We start from the raw sequence: 16,349 nt of genomic DNA, 5'->3' as shown, positions 1-16,349 counted from the left end.
ACTGAAAAGTAAGGTAGGATTCCATGGTGAAGCATGGGGTGTGTACATACTGATTGAGATGGTACAGGTCGATGACCGGCCTCCATTCCCCAATCTTTTTGGGAACTACAAACAGATGGGAGTAAAACCCCCACAATCCACGTGGAGCAGGTTCTGTAGCTTGTTCAGTGAAGAAGTTTTACACAGCCTTGAATAGATGCTGGCATGTCAAGGGATCCAGAGGAGAAGGAAACAGAAGGAGAAGGGAGGAAGGGTAAGAAAGTGTATGACGAATCCCTCTGACAAAACTTGGTGAACCCAAACATCAGAGATGTAAAAGCTTCACCAATGAACAAAGGTCGCCAGACATGCTCCCACTGGACCCGATCCCCACCAGGTAGTCACTGGAACCATTGTTGGCATACCATGCATTGTCGTAAAAACCGACAAACAATGGCACTGAGGGTAGGAGGAACAGGCAAGGGCTGGGAAGGGGAGGGTCAGGAGACAGAAATCGGTGCCATGCTTGGCTCCGACAAATGGGCCACCAGATGAGAAAGGGTGGATTGTTGCTGGACTGAAGCCACCTTTGACTCCAAAGATTCCGGGATCATGTCAAACACAAAGCATCTCAAAAATGGGGTCATATGTAGGTCCCATAGATAAGGAGCCAGGATATAGGTCCGTGACAATATGGCATCACGACCCAAAAGTTTCAACAACAGATAAACCATGTTTGCAGGGCCAGAGCTGAAGACAACAGGCAGGCCAAAGTGGTAGTGAGGAGAGAGAGGATGTCCCCAGAAAACCCCTCAGAGTTCCTGTGAAGAGCCTTAGACATGAGCTGGACTGAGAAGAGGTACCACTAAAGAATCATCACAGTAAGACAAAGGTGGGAAAACTAGGCATGAGTAAGATGAATGGAAGATTTGGGATCCACCCCCCAAACAGGCAAAACTGAACCCAACAATTGTTGATCCAGATATGGTCAGTCCGTACCATGATCACTGAGGGCAGACTGATCTGAAGCCTGTGGGAGAATAATGCCATCCCCTACATGGGAGACGAAACACTCGGTGTGAACCTGAATATCAGGGGATGAGAGGAAAACTAAATAAGGTTGGGAGGCAGAATCATGTAATAAGGAAGGATGTGAGTCATCAGAAATAGGAGCAATAGACAAAACATCACATACCTGAGAAATAAAATCCAAGAAAGCTGACAAGGGCTAAACAAAATCCTCAGGTGGGGTTTGGAGTGGCATGGCAAACTCTGGGGGGTGGGGACAAACGATCAAAATCCTCATCAGTCTGACCAGGTTTGAAAGGCTCAGGAGGAAGAGGGACAACAGCAGGAGACAAAGTTGTCCCTTACAATACTCAATCTACCTGCAAATAAAGTCCCTGACACTTCGCCTGCACCTGTGGCCTGAAGTATAGCATCAGACAAGAGAGATGTACCCAAAGTAGTAATGTTAACTTCAGAATTCATGCTTGATACCAAACAAAGAAGCAAAATATTTACAGCAAAATACAGGTAAATCAAACACTTTTGAATATAAAGTAAAAAAAAATTCTTGAAATAAAGTACAATAAATTAAGTTAAACCACCTCGAGAAGTAATGAGCAAAAAGAAAGACATTTGAACTGAAGCATTGTCAAATGAGAAGTGATGGTTCGGTAGTGGTGCATAGAGGGAGTCACATGCATCATGTGATAGTAGTGCTCTCCTATTGGTGGAGAGATGATGCATGATGATTTGCATCAGAGACATGTTGGAATCTTTGATTCCAATAGAGGGGTGCAGAAGGCTTGTGGCATGCATTATAAAAAGTTTGCATATAGAGGGCAGCACAAATCGGGAAAAGCTAATCTTGTGAGCACAGTGAAGTATTGTATTGGAAGAGAAGTTTCTTGGAACTTTTTGACAGATGCCATACCCACTCTATACACATATAGTTGCAATTTCTCAGCCAATTATACTTGGTTGAGCTATATGTTTGTAATCGATAGAATGACTATTTCTCAAGTTATTTCAAAATTGGCACAAAAAAATCCATAGAAAACTTGTCAAATGCTATTAATATTGTTCCTACTTGCATCCACGCTATTCTCACCGATAAATATGTTAGTTAGATAAACAATTAAATCTTATTTAGATTTTAGTTTGTATTCTAGTTAATTATGTGTTAGTTATGTTTTAAAATCTAAATTAAAAAAGATTCATCATTTTTTAAAATATCAGCCAAACTGCCTTGGTCTATCAGGCTTAGTGTAGTAGACAAATGTTCCAACATTCTGATGACGGCTAAAGTGTTGGTGCTGAGAAAAACCCCGAGAATTGTTGACATGTGTCGCGATAAGTAATAATGCTAAAGAACAGGAAAGGAAAATATAACCTCAAAAAAAAAATTTTTTTTCTGAAAAACTAGAAATTAAGAATATAAACTCAGAAGATTTTAAAGATTTTTCAAAGAAAAATTTAAAGGTATGTACATTTTTTCTATTTTTAATTTCAAAAATTTCACTGCACAATACATTGATGATAATACTTTAAATATTCAGAGCCTGAGTGCAAATAACTACAATACAAGAATAACAAATCATTAACTAAACTACTTAATTAAAACAATCTCATTCTTTGTGTACAACAAATTCTTACCAATTGTTGTGAAGATATATGAAAAAAAGCTCAGAGTTATTGTAAATGTTGTTGACCTGTGTACCATTCTCCATACGAGAAGTAGCCAAACGGGTTTATAGTTGAACCTCGTAACCATAAGGTTAAGCAAAAATAATTGATAATAAACTTACCAATATAGGCTTAATCACAAATGGTAGACAACTTACAATTTCTACATCTAAGAACTTCTCAAAAATATTCTGTTTTTAAATAGTCCAGGGAGTTTTTTATTTTCATGTAAATCAACACAACAGCTATCTACATAAACTTTCTTCCAGTTTGAACTGACAGACTAGAGGGAATGCATCTGGGCAATATCATTCACTGTCAACATTTTAGCTACTCTAATTGAACAGTGAGATTTGACTATCATTCTCACAATGCAACCATAAGCCTCAAATAATGGAGAATGTTTTGATAGCAATAGGATGTAAACTATGGATCCACAGATTCACAGTCAAGCAGGCTACCACTGTGCCATACAAAAATATTATAAACACTACTAGAATGCTGGATTACATAGGTAATTAAATTTTTATATTACATGACTGAAAATAATTGAAAATATCTGATGTGCACATAAATATTGTTCTCAATTTTCGTTGCAAAAGTAATTAGTGGCCAACGTGAAGTAACTTACCTTGTAAATGATGTGATCTAAATTGTGGACAACCATACTTAAAGCTTGCATTATTTTAGCTGCTGCTTCATACCTGTGGTTCATGAGACATGCCATCAAAACTGGCAACAAGCGTTTAGATGTCACCAAGTTTGTAGGTCCTGTATAAAAATATTACAAGAACCATAACATTTATTTATAAAGAAATGGTAAAAGAATCTATTGACAAAGCATTAGATCTTACTTTACAAAGCTGCTAGTTGGTGCTTTCAAACTTGTTTATTCACAAACACTGTGAATTACACACACTGTTTTGGAGACTTGCATGCCACTGGCCTTTAATGAACTCCCACCTAATCTCACGAGACTTCTTGTGAATTGCAACTGCATAATATTGTCATTATGTGGCAAAAACCCTCTAGCAATTTATACTCATTAATCTTCTTTCTTTGACAAGGCAAGCATGAAATTATGCACCAGAAGTAGTGAGAATGGGTGTGAAGAGGTGGACATCAATTCAAAATACATTTTCAGATAACGAAAAATATTAATTTACGATATGATACCACACTTCTGCACACAGTAAGCTAGAATCCCACAGTGAAGTGGTGGAGGGGCTGGTGCAAAGAATTACCTAGATGAGATTCCATCAATAGAAACACCCAAAGGAAGCCAATGGAGTGTGACACCCAATGGCAAGGGCTCCATAAGAGCACATATATGTAAGACCACATCTCATCTCTTCTAGGGTATATTCTTTGCCCAAGAATAAATGGAGGAAGAGGCAAAAGAGCCCCATGTGTTGCTGGAATAGACAGAATAAAAATATGGCCTTCTGAGTACTTGCACCCAAGAGGTAAAATAGACTATATATGTAGCTTGGTTGGGGCATGTTCAGACTGTGCCTTGTGCTCATCTCAACTCTATCATCAAACTTTATTAGACCAACACTAGCTGTGAGAGGTAGGCACAGTAGTCATGTTATAGAGAAGGATATGGTGTGTGCACACCTCGACTCACTTGAAAATACATCAACTGCAGAAGGAGGGCATAGTTGCAGGCTGCAAAAGGATGGAACAATATTATTTTATATGCTAAACAGCCTCTGACTACAGGAAGAGAGCACAACTGGCACAATTAGGACAGTCAGGAGAATGCTGATGCCAGATAGACCAATGGTGAAAGACATGCTATTACAATAGTAGATGGACAAAGTGGAAGGGCAACAGCAATGAGAAAGGAAAAATGGCTACATGGTTAGAAAGTCTAGTTGTACAAGCAAGGAACCAGACAAATTCCAAATGTGATGGTGGAGGGATGAGATATCTTAATGGAACAGTGAAGTGAAAGGTTTAATTCATTCACTGCAGCTGGGACATATATTTCCCGTTGTTCCCACCCCCTCACACTATGACTGAGACAAATGTTTCTCACTGTCAATGCTGTTTAAGCTTTCCTCTGCTGGGTCCAGGTTCATCATCTTGAATATCATCACTAGATGGAAAGCTAGCATCCTCTTGCATCATTGCCTCTTCATAATCAGGCATTTGTATTCCACTTTACTCACTTTCACTATCTTGTACACTATCTGAGTCTAGCACATAAAGCATATTTACATAGTAATTAGGGTTACTACTTGCCACTCTAGTGATGCAGACATGGTTGCCATGCAGTTGTCATATATTCTGCTTAGGCATCTGGTTGGTTACTGAAGGGATGACTGGAAAACATTGAGGGAAACCATATATCTACATTAGGTGGGATGCCAATATATACTTTCCAACTCAGTTTACTCCCAAACGTCACATGATTTTGAATCACAATTGGAACATTTGTCCCAGTTGCAGTGTAAGGTAGGTGGGATTACTGGGAAATATACATCCTAGTCACAGTGAAATGCTTAAGAAAGAGAGAGTGGGTATAGATAGCTGGGGAAAAATGGGATCGGGTTGTCAGGTGGTACAGAAGAAGGAACCAAGGTTGAGCTAGCTAAAGGGGTGCCACCGAGAGGACATGACAAAACTGTCATAAATCAAGGCCAGGACAAGAGGTAGGTATGCATAAAGGAAAATATGAGACCAGTCTTGGCTCAAAGCATTTACAGCCAGGAATAAAGGATGAGGAACAGGAAACCAAAAGAGAAGAAGTTTGGAATTGAGAAGGATGTCAAAAACATTGGTGATTGGAATCTCCAAGAGAGCACAACAGCAGAAAACATGGGTGTGATAAGACCATTCCATGGGCAGAACATGGTCTAGCTGAAAGAGGTTATTTGCATATAGATTAATAGGCCCGGTACATGGCAGTTGATGAGATGAACCCATAGAAAATTGGACCAATAAAGAAGATCCAGGGTTTGAAGGCAAAGGGTCCTGGAATTGGTAACCCCTTGGCAGTTGATATAGAAAACAACTAAGGAGTTGTCAAAATGGATCAAAACTAAATAATCCACAAAAATGGGTAAGAAATTGGAACATGCCCACTGGACTGTCAGAATTTTAAAGCATGTTGATATGGAGAGAGGACTAATCCTGGAACCATATGCCTGATGCACGATTGTTGTTAAGAGATACGACTCATCCTGGAACCTTGTGTCCAATGTGAGATTGTCATTCAGGGATAATCCCCAACCAGAGAGGGTAGAGATAAAAGAAAACCAATAGTGGTATTGGATCAGTCAAGCCATCATGACAGATGCCTGAGTAGAGGAGTGGACATGTGAACCATTAAGATCAAAGGTTCCCATGAGTGGTTAACTGGTCACACAAAAAATTTTGAAATGTTGATGAGCCACCCATAACAGGCAACTTCCTGTAGAAGAAGAGATGTATGAAGGGAAGATAATTCTCTGGAGTGGGACAGGAGAAGCCAATCATTCATGTAGAAGTGGAATGTTAGTCCCAGTCCATGCAAATGGAAAGCAAAGTTCCTAACCATGTGATTGAAGACATCAGGGGCTGAACAAAAAAGCTGAAACTGGAAGATACAATCCTGACAAACAAAGCAAAAGAAACATTGTGAAGATCCTGCAATGGGGATATGCAGGAATGCATCTGAAACGTTGACCTTGGTTACCCACAGTCTGAGTAAAAAGACCAACAGATGGAAATGAAATTTTTCACAAAAAAGTGTGGGAAGACCATATATGGTTAAGTGAAGAAGGGTCAATAACCAAATGCCAGTCCCTGGCCTGTATGAGGACCATGAGGAGATGAAAGTAAAACTCTATGGCATGTTTGTCCAACAAATCAGACACTGCCTCCTTGAAATGTTGTAGATAGATGGGATTGGATGGAAGAGGAAAAAAAAACAGAATGAGGGCTGAGAAGGGAAGAGAACTGGAAAGTCCATGGTTATGAAGTACAGTATCCAAAATGTCTGTTTAAAAGTGTGACCACAGGTGTGCAAACCACTCCAGATGGGCCCCATGGGACCTGACACAACTGGATAGTCACCAATGAGCTTGATGAATTTTAAGCCAGGTAGAAGAAGAAAGTCGAGAGGTAGGAATCAAAAAATAGGAAACAGAGGGACTAAGTCGAGATTCAGAGATGGAGGATTGGATATGGAAAAGTCTAGAAACTTAGGACGAAAGCAAAAATTTATAATGGGCAGCCTTTGTCTATGATTCCATAGAATTAGGAATATCCACAAAAACTTCAGGGGGAAAGATCTCCTGGAAAGGAAGAAGGAAGTCAAACCTGGGAAAAGAGTATCCCTACCAAACCAGTCTTAACAACAAATGAGCCAAGTGAAAGGGGAAAATGCAGAAGTGGAACAGGCTATAGTGGAGAAGAGAAGGGAATGAGAATCACCCAGAAAATTTTCTGGGGCACAGTGGAGTACCTCAGACATGAGGTGTAGAGAAGAGAGGTAACAAAGTATAGTAAAAAGAATCAGGTGAAGACAGAAGTATTGGGCACTAGAGAAATTCAAAATGACTGTAAGCCAGAATATAACAATCAGCCAGATAAGGTGAGGTGAGATATGAGGTTGCAGGAATCTAGGTGGTCAACGAAGGAATCAACTCGAATGCCAATGTCAGGAAAAGGAGAGAAAACAAAAAAGTTGTAAGGGTGAGGATTATGAAAGAGGGAATGAAAAGAGTAATATGACACATAGGAAAAAGAAAGAATGGTAATTACACACCAGTGATATTAAGTCCTGATAATGTGAGGAAGTTTGAGGGTTCTCTTCAACAGAGAAAGAAGTTCCCAAAGCATAACCAGGAGGAGGAAACAAGCAATCAAATTCGTCCTTCTTATTAACCCATTCAAAACTAAGGGAAAAAAATGCCTGAAGAAGGGACAGGAGCTAAAGGTCCTAGCTGCATAAAAAAACCCACTACCCTATGCACAATGGCTGTCACATCATTCTCAATCAACATGCCTCCAAAAGCTATAGTGGATACATAATCTGTGTGAAGAAATTCTTCACTTGCACAAATAGTAGATGTTACATGAACTTGTGAGTTTACAGTTTGCAGAAAAAATGAAATTAAGTTTCTTAAGCTTCACAAATCTCATTAAATGGAAAATTAAAGTCTGATGTATTTAGTCGAGGAAAAGAATGAATATTCACAAGAGCGAATACATAAAGGGAGTAAGTGCACAAGAAAGTTGTCACTCTTTTATTGGTGGACTTTTACTGCGTAATGGCATCATTGTGCAATTCCTGAGAAATCTCTTGAGATTAAGAGGGAGTTCACTAAAGGCTAGTGGCATGCAAATCTCTAAGGCTGAGAAGTGGGGAAATTAACTTACTGTGTGCAAAAGACTAGTATTGTCTCAGAAGTTGTCTCTTTCTACTTATATGATATTCAACTTTCACGGAAAGTCAAAACCAAACAAAACTATTGTTTTATGCTAGCAAAGTACAGTAAAATATTCCTAACTACTTTGTTTGAAACACTGATATTCTTTTTTCTTCAAAAAACATAAAGCAACCTTATCTTTTATGTTTGCTCTGTGCAAAATATGTCTAAATAAAGTATTAAACTTCACTGCCTACTCAGATATTAAAACATGCTATAATTTAAAATTAAACCAAACATGGTTAGATATCGTGAATTTGTTCTGGCTTTGAATCATATTTTGATTAAAACATTTTTAAATCAAACTAATAGTATAAAAATTATTAAGTAGGATGTTATTAATATTTTTAGTAGTTTGAACAAAATATTAAAATACACATTAAAACTCAGAAGTGGTAACTAGATTTATAATGTTACCTACCTAATTGTTTTCTTGACATTTCCTCATGCAACTGACATGCATATGGTGAAGTTATCTAAACAGACTGAGTCAAGTGTGGCAAGCCATACGATACATATTAAAGTAATTTTTTTCTTATGAGGACATGTTTTTTTTGGCTGTTTTACTTGATGTTTTTCATAAAATGCCATGGCTTTGCTGTATGCTGTGACTAATTTTGAGTATTGAAGAGCGTATAATGGCATTCCAATAACATTTCTTGCATGCCTTTGCCAACAAAGTGTTTTATTCAAGCCAGAGATAACTAACTGGATTATTACCCACAATAAAGTGCTTTGAAATACTATTTTCTTACCGGAAACACAAACTAGGGAGGTAAAAATATTTTGTGATTAAAACTATTATTAGTTTTATACTGTTTGTGTATGGGGTGGAAATATATTTTAGTTGAATGCTGACATGAAAAATAAAATATGACTGTATTTTAGATATAATGTAAATAAGTTTAAAAATTACCTTTAGTTATGCATTAGTCTTACGTCACATCTTGAGAAAAAACAAAAAAAACATGCAAGTGACAGTTGTAAGTCAACAGACACAAAAAATGCTCTGTAAGAATAGCTTGCAAGACAATATCCTATATATCTAGTACTTGCTCTTCCTTTAAGAATAGACAACAAAACTGGACATGAGATACAAATATCCTACAACTTACGGGTTGCTTTGAGAGTAACATTCTGTGTAACTGGAACAGATTCATAAATAGGCTTGTCATGTTCTACCAAGAGCTTTAAAGTGAGCTTCTAAAAAAAAAAAATTCATCAGTGTGAATATCATAATCATTTTCTCTGAATGTAAACTCAATCTAATCTTGTACATATAAAAGGTAGTAATTTAACTTTATAACAGCAATAACAGTGATGTTTTGTCATACTCACCACCGATTTAGACAAAATAATTTCTTTTTATTCAATACTGCACTTTGCAATAAAAAACAACAGCTAGGGAGCACGAAATATTTTGACATTAACTTCATGCAACTCTAGCAAAGCAAATACCAACTTCTTATATCCAAACTTTTCACAATAGAACAATGCAATTAAAACAAAGGAATTTCATTGAATATACAATCTCAATGTTTATTCAATATTGTACCTGGCATTAAAATTATCAAGTTTGAGGCCACAGAACATGCATTATTCACTTAATATATCTCAAAGAAAGCAATTTTCCACACTTTTAAAATTAAAAGGATGAACTAACTAACATCAAACCAGGATTCTGTTAATATAAAACGAAATATGTGTTAATAATGTTATTTGACTTAAAATAGAAACCTCTAGATATTTTGAACTATAAGGTATTCCTCTGAGTTCATTCATAAATTTGCAATTTGACACAAGATTTTACAGAAAAATGAATGAATAGGGCACACACAGAACAGTTTGCCTAACTATCTTATGTATCCTGACATGTAATTCTCTCAAAAACTTACAAGCTTATTAAGATCTACGTATATTTCTTCCTTATGTGCATTTATCTTCTTTTCATGACCACCAGCACCTGTTTCTGTCTTTTTCTTCTTACTCTTCTGTGTTCTTTTAAATGTTTTAACCATTTTTCTTTCCTAAACCAAAATACATAATCTGAAAATCTCACAATACATAGTATTAACTAGATAGATTGAGTAATGTGCTGCAGCTTATTGTAACTTATTAAAGTATAATAACACTTTCTTGTATACCTCTGTCAACAAAGCACTTTAAGCCAGAGATCACCAATTTAACATAGAGACAATTAATAACACAGACTATAATGCTACCTTGCTATAAAGAGTTTAAAAGCATCAATCCAAGCTTCAATTTAACCCTTTTGCTGCATAGTTTGGATATATCCAAATAAACATTTATACCCATTGACTGAGAAATTCAAATTTACCCCAGGGCTACCAAAACAAACATCCCTCTATTGCAACATGCAGAAAATCCCCTGTAGTTGAAACAATTGCCAAAACTCAGTGCACACTGACATCTGTGTTCTATGCTGTGAAACCTGGATGTTTATATGCCTCATTACAAAATTGTCAACTTTGCAGGAACACATATATGATGTTGGCCTCTAATTCACTTATTTTGACTATATTTATGCCAGTAACTGGAGAATACTTTTCTTCAAATTTTCCTCAGTTTTTTGTTTGAATCATTATTTTTCACCATCTAATACAGTTTTCAAGGAATATTACTGTCAGATATAGAAAATACAGCTTTTTTTTCAGTATCGAAAAAGTAATACAAAGAGTCAAATCTATACTTTTATTTTTTGGTTGATAATTAACACTTTTGGGGAAAATTAATTGCACAGTGAAAGGGTTAAGCAGATAAAGAATACACACAAACAAACCTTAAGATCTTGCAAAACATAGTGTAACAGAAATGTTCTCTAGATAGATTGGGTAATGTGTTGTCCAATTAATGAATGTACCCTATTATACTGCTTATTAAAATAATAATGATACACACATAAGAAAAAGAAGAAAGACTGCAAAACCCTATTACACTGCTACCTAGTATACATAAGTTTGACAAAAAACTTCAATTTAAGCACACACCTAGTATTAAGCCACACAATTTAAGAGAAAAAGAAGACAAACACAAAGTATACACAATCTTAAAATTCTCTACACAAAATAATATATTGCAAAACATAGTATTAACAGAAATGACACAAAATAGATTGACTGCTACCTAGTATATATGACCTTAACACAGTTAAGGAGAAATAGAAGAAAGACACACACACCTTAAGACCTTACAAAACATAGTATTAACAGAAATGGTTTCTAGACAGGTTGAGTAATGTGTTGCTCAACCAACAAGTGTGCCCTATGATATTGCTAAACACAGTAGATGCAGAAACACACACACACATTTATTATAGCAGTAGCACACACATACAAAGTATACGTAATCTTAACATTACTCTACATAGACACAGTTTGACAGCACTGAGCCTAGCTTCAATTTAAGTAGAAAAAGAAGACTGTACAACCATATTATATTACTACCTAGTATACATAATCTTAACACAGTTTGACAACATGAGAGCCAAGTACCCTACTATATTGCAAGCCCCAATTTAAGCAGAAAAAAAAAAAAGACACATATCTTAAAATCTTGTAAAATAGAGCATTAACAAAAATGGTCTCTAGATAGAGAAACAGCATTGACATAATATAGATAATATATACATGTGCCAGGGCTAATGTTGTTCAGCTTGTATGAAATGTATGCATGTGTTTAAAGATTAAAATAGCTTTTGTAGAACTTATCATTACAAAACCATAAAACTATTAGGTGACTGTAGGGCAGAATAGGAAGACTACATAAATCATCATAAAATACTATTTAATGAGCTTCACAAGAAGCACAAGAGCTCTGAATATATTAAACTTTTACACAAACAACCTGGAGAACATAAAAACAAGCAAATTATTCTGGAACCCAACAAGTTCGCTATGCAGGATGTACCCAAGATATTCACAGTAGTACACAACTTAAGTTACAGAATCTCAAATTGTCCTACCCTCAGACACAACAACAAACCAAATATCCAACATTATGAAACAAGAACTTATTGCCTTGAATCTTCTAAAACATTACGAAACAAGAACTTATTGCCTTGAATCATTACGAGTATATTAGTCCTCCAAAACTTTCTATTCAAGTGTCACTCTGAACTGGGCAGTTGCTGCCATTTTCAACTTTGTAAAAAGATATTTAAAGAACTGTTATAGGCAGCTTCCATCAACAAAAATAATACTTTAACCAAGCTTAAACACTGCTCTAATCTAAACACCTGACCTTCTTACTATGCTGCAGGTTTTTGAACATTATCACAAAGTTCCTTAAATTTAAAGAAACATCCTTCTCTCATACAACAATAAATTCAAAACTGTTTGATAAAACCAGTGTAGTCCTGATAAAACTACTATTACTCAAGACAGATAATAAATTATCAACATTAAGAAGTAGCGGAAATACTTACAAGAAACACAAGAGCTCTGAACATCTTAAACTTTTATGCTATACAATCAACCTGAAGAACGTAAACATGAAATAAATTCTGAAACTCAACAAGTTCTGTCACATGAAATGTAACCCTTTCAGCCTGAGCTACTTTTGTAGGTTATTCTTCCAAGACTTTCTCAACAAGTGTCACCATACACCTGATATGTAAACACACATGCACAATCCAATTACCAACTTGCTAATTAAAATGTCTAAATAGTTTTGTATTTATAACACTTTCTATTATACATCATTATTTTTTACCAAGATTAGAATAGTTTTATGCAAAGTTTTATTGATACTAAATGAAACAATGTTATTTAAGTAAACCGACTCAGTTCACCTACTTGGAACTCCATGGCCTTTTTCCTAAGTAGGACAGAAAGGGTGAAGTGATCCAAATTACATACAACCATGTACTTGTTTAGATTTTGTTTTATATGTCAATCAGATAACTTCCCCATACATTATAGCTTTTTATATATTCTGAATTTAGTATTTCAATATGTCAAGAATACCAGTCTATCACATGTAGCCTAATTAACCTGCTCATAGATTTTATGTCTGCATCACATATGCTATAGTAAATTACATTATTCTTAATGTTGTGTGAATGCCAGTCTATAACCCAATTAAGCAATATATGACATTCTACTCGCTGCTAGAACAAAATCATGCAGCATGAAATTTCTTAAAAAATAATGATTTGTGTATATTGTAATGTTTTTAATGAACGTATTATTTATCATGTTTAGTTCTGTAATACAGTGAAAGAAGTTATTCCAAATAATTTTGATGTGTATATTTGCAATACATTAAATTTTTGTCTTGTAATGTTGTGAAGGTCACTGAAATGAATATAGATGTGTATATATATATATATATATATATATATATTATAGCAAAGAAAAAAAAAGCTGGGCTAGTACATTTTTCATGCAAACTGGCCTTGAGTAAGTTCATCAATTATTCTTACGGCCCTGGCGAGGGTATAATAAACAATGCAAAATAATATTTCAACAGCTACATGTATATCACATTATAAACCCAAGAAGGCTGGGAATTAGAGCTAAGACTGTATTTATCTAACCTAAAAAAAAATTTACTTTTTCATCATAGATTAGAAATTGTTGCTAGAATGTCCAAAATTCACTAAAAAAAAGTTCCATATTCTGAATTTTTTGCTTTAATCGTGTGACTTTGCAATAAATATTAGAAAAATATACAGTAATATCTTAGGTTTTAACTGCTTACCGTTTATCTTCTACTCACATTTCATCATAAAATTAGACCATAAAGTTTTTATTTTTAACATAATGACCAGAACATACATCTGATAAATTGTTTAAAACTTATAGCACATTGTCTCACAATGACAACAAATCATGTGTAACACAATTATATTAATTTATTGCTTAGTAACATTATTCCTGACAATAAGTATTCTATGGCAAATATTGAAATTTGACTTTAATCAAGATGAACAAAGGTGAAATGGGTAGCAACTACCTAGTTAAGAATGACACTTTAATAAGTCTTGGAGAACTATGCAACAAAAGTAGCTCAGGTAGATAGGGTAACATTTGGTAATATGTTATCCTCTCTATACAAAAGAACACAGAAATATTATTATGACATTATTATGTGATACCACAAGAGGGCAGGACAGATGTTCTCATACAGCTGACAAAATTATTGCATGATAGATTCCTTTAGATTTTGAGATAAAAGTATAACATTAACAGTTTAACTGTCACATTTATTTCAGTAATCAAGTTTAGGCTTATGGTTATACCTTAGCATAAAAATCATGCCAAATAACTCTTAACATTTGCACCAACCAACAAATATTTAATGGGCACGTCTAGAACTTGAATATTGGGTTAATCATACAAATCACTAGGTTAGAAAATGCACAGCTAACTGTATCTTGATCAGTTTTTAGTTAAGTTGTGCACAATCTGGGAAAGTTAAGTGCTATTTAGACCTCTTCCTCCCTTCTTTGCTCTTTATATATTTACTGTCAAATGCTACATTTATTTTTTCATGAGATTAGGGCATCCAAATTTAAATAACTACTCTGGTACTTCTTCCTTCTTCAGGGCCATGTCCATGAATATAATTCTTATAGCATTCAGTGCTATTTCACCACTTCTATTCATTTGGTCACATAAAAATAGTTGCCTACTCTTATTCTCAAACACTTCCATAGCAAAATGCACTTTTTCACTTGATAGAGTTAACAGATGCATATTACACATAAATAACTTTTTGAATACACTTTTGATATCTAAATCTAAGTGATATTTATGGTCTAGTATGGGTGGACTTTTTCTTATAATACACATTGAGTAGAGAGAGAGATACTTAGGATCATAGTTATCATATATAATGATCTATGGAGGTAAATAAATCACTTTTGTAGAGATTTTTCTTAAAATATTTGAACGAGCAATCTAGGAGTCTGTCATAAATTGTTTGTAAGTTTGCATACAAGTGCATGAATTTTATTTGTTGATCTGTGTATCCTAAAAGCAGTAGTGATTATTCAGTTTTGTATTCTTTGTAGTTTGGCAATGTGCAACGGTGCAATGTTACTCCATGCAAGGTAGGCATATTCTATTACTGGTCAAATATATTGTTTATATTTTATTTTGAATTTAATGATGTTTTCTGGCGATGCTCCAATGCTTTTACCCGACAGTCTTCTAACAAAGACCTGCCATACTTAGCTTGTAATTTGGGTGATATGGTTTTTTTCCATAATTTTTGAACCATATGTTAATTCAAGGAATTTTGCATGTTTGGCAATATGAAGACGGGTCCCATGCAAGTATGGTTCTGATATCTACGTGTTTTTATTGAATTTGAGAATAATATTAGATGGTTTTCCATAGAGTTATCTTACTTAAATGTTTTTGAAAGTATTCCACTATTTGAATTAATGCACAGCCAAGTACGTCTTATACTTATAAACAGTAATTAAAAAACTTTCAAGAAATTTAAGTTCATCTACACAACAAACCTACAGCTACAACTTGTATGAGATGTAGGTTTCCACACTACCTTAATCATTAATGTTAACTCATATCAAAAGGTTTGAGTTTGGCTATACCAATATATTTTAAAATATAACACTGTACTTTTAGCTTTAATAATAATTAGTAATATTATTTATTGAATTTTAAATTGATAACAACTTCCAAAGTTACCAGTAGTAGTAGTAGTACTATAACTTAAGTAAATAATTGTAAATTTTAATTTATAACACTACCATTATACCTAAGTCTAAAATTAAAATCGCTTACTTAATTACTAATAATGTAGGATGATTTTTTTTTTAACTGTATAAATTTCTAAGAATTATGAATAAAAGTTTCGATACTTAGTGGTAGGCCTAAAGTTAAAAACAAAACAATAAAGCATGCCTTTTGAAACACTCTCAACCTCTACAAGCTTTGTATAATGAAACTTCAAAGCATGAAAAGTTATACTATTTGTTTTTGTATATATATAATTATTACTAACCCTGTAGTAACACAAACAGTTACGTCTAATCACATATTACGTGTCATTAATCTGTGTTTTAAATATTAATAAAAATATCTACAAAATATTAAATGTTTTTAATTTCAAACGAAGTAGTAGCGGTTTCGGAATACATTTTATATCTCGTAGTATTACGCAATTTCATAAAGGCTTGCAATGCAAAATTAAGAATATAGAAATTCAATAGTTTGTATGACAAAAATAAAAACTGTTAGTTTTAATACAATATTTAGATGAAGG

At 34.6% G+C, this 16,349-nt stretch overlaps 1 protein-coding gene across 2 annotated transcripts in view; it reads right to left on the bottom strand.

Annotated features, from left to right (window-relative positions):
* The window catches only part of LOC106467819, a 55,700-nt gene extending 39,565 nt beyond the window's left edge, over positions 1 to 16,135 (bottom strand). Inside the window, exons 1-4 of one of the 2 annotated variants that reach the window (XM_022396012.1) lie at positions 16,089 to 16,135; positions 9,989 to 10,120; positions 9,209 to 9,296; positions 3,302 to 3,441 (exon numbers count right to left, since the gene is read on the bottom strand). In XM_022396012.1, the coding sequence (XP_022251720.1) occupies positions 3,302 to 3,441; positions 9,209 to 9,296; positions 9,989 to 10,111 (351 nt within the window). In that variant the 5' untranslated portion in view covers positions 10,112 to 10,120; positions 16,089 to 16,135. Of the gene's footprint in view, positions 1 to 3,301; positions 3,442 to 9,208; positions 9,297 to 9,988; positions 10,121 to 15,868; positions 15,968 to 16,088 lie in introns of those variants that run through there. The other variant, XM_013928198.2, reaches the window with a different exon arrangement.
* Positions 16,136 to 16,349: the final 214 nt, after the last annotated feature.

This window comes from Limulus polyphemus, unplaced genomic scaffold (genome assembly GCF_000517525.1).
Source record: "Limulus polyphemus unplaced genomic scaffold, Limulus_polyphemus-2.1.2 Scaffold2753, whole genome shotgun sequence".
NCBI classification, from domain to species: Eukaryota; Metazoa; Arthropoda; class Merostomata; order Xiphosura; family Limulidae; genus Limulus; species Limulus polyphemus.
Note: the sequence above shows the minus strand (reverse complement) of the source record. Positions and strands in the feature narration are given on the sequence as shown.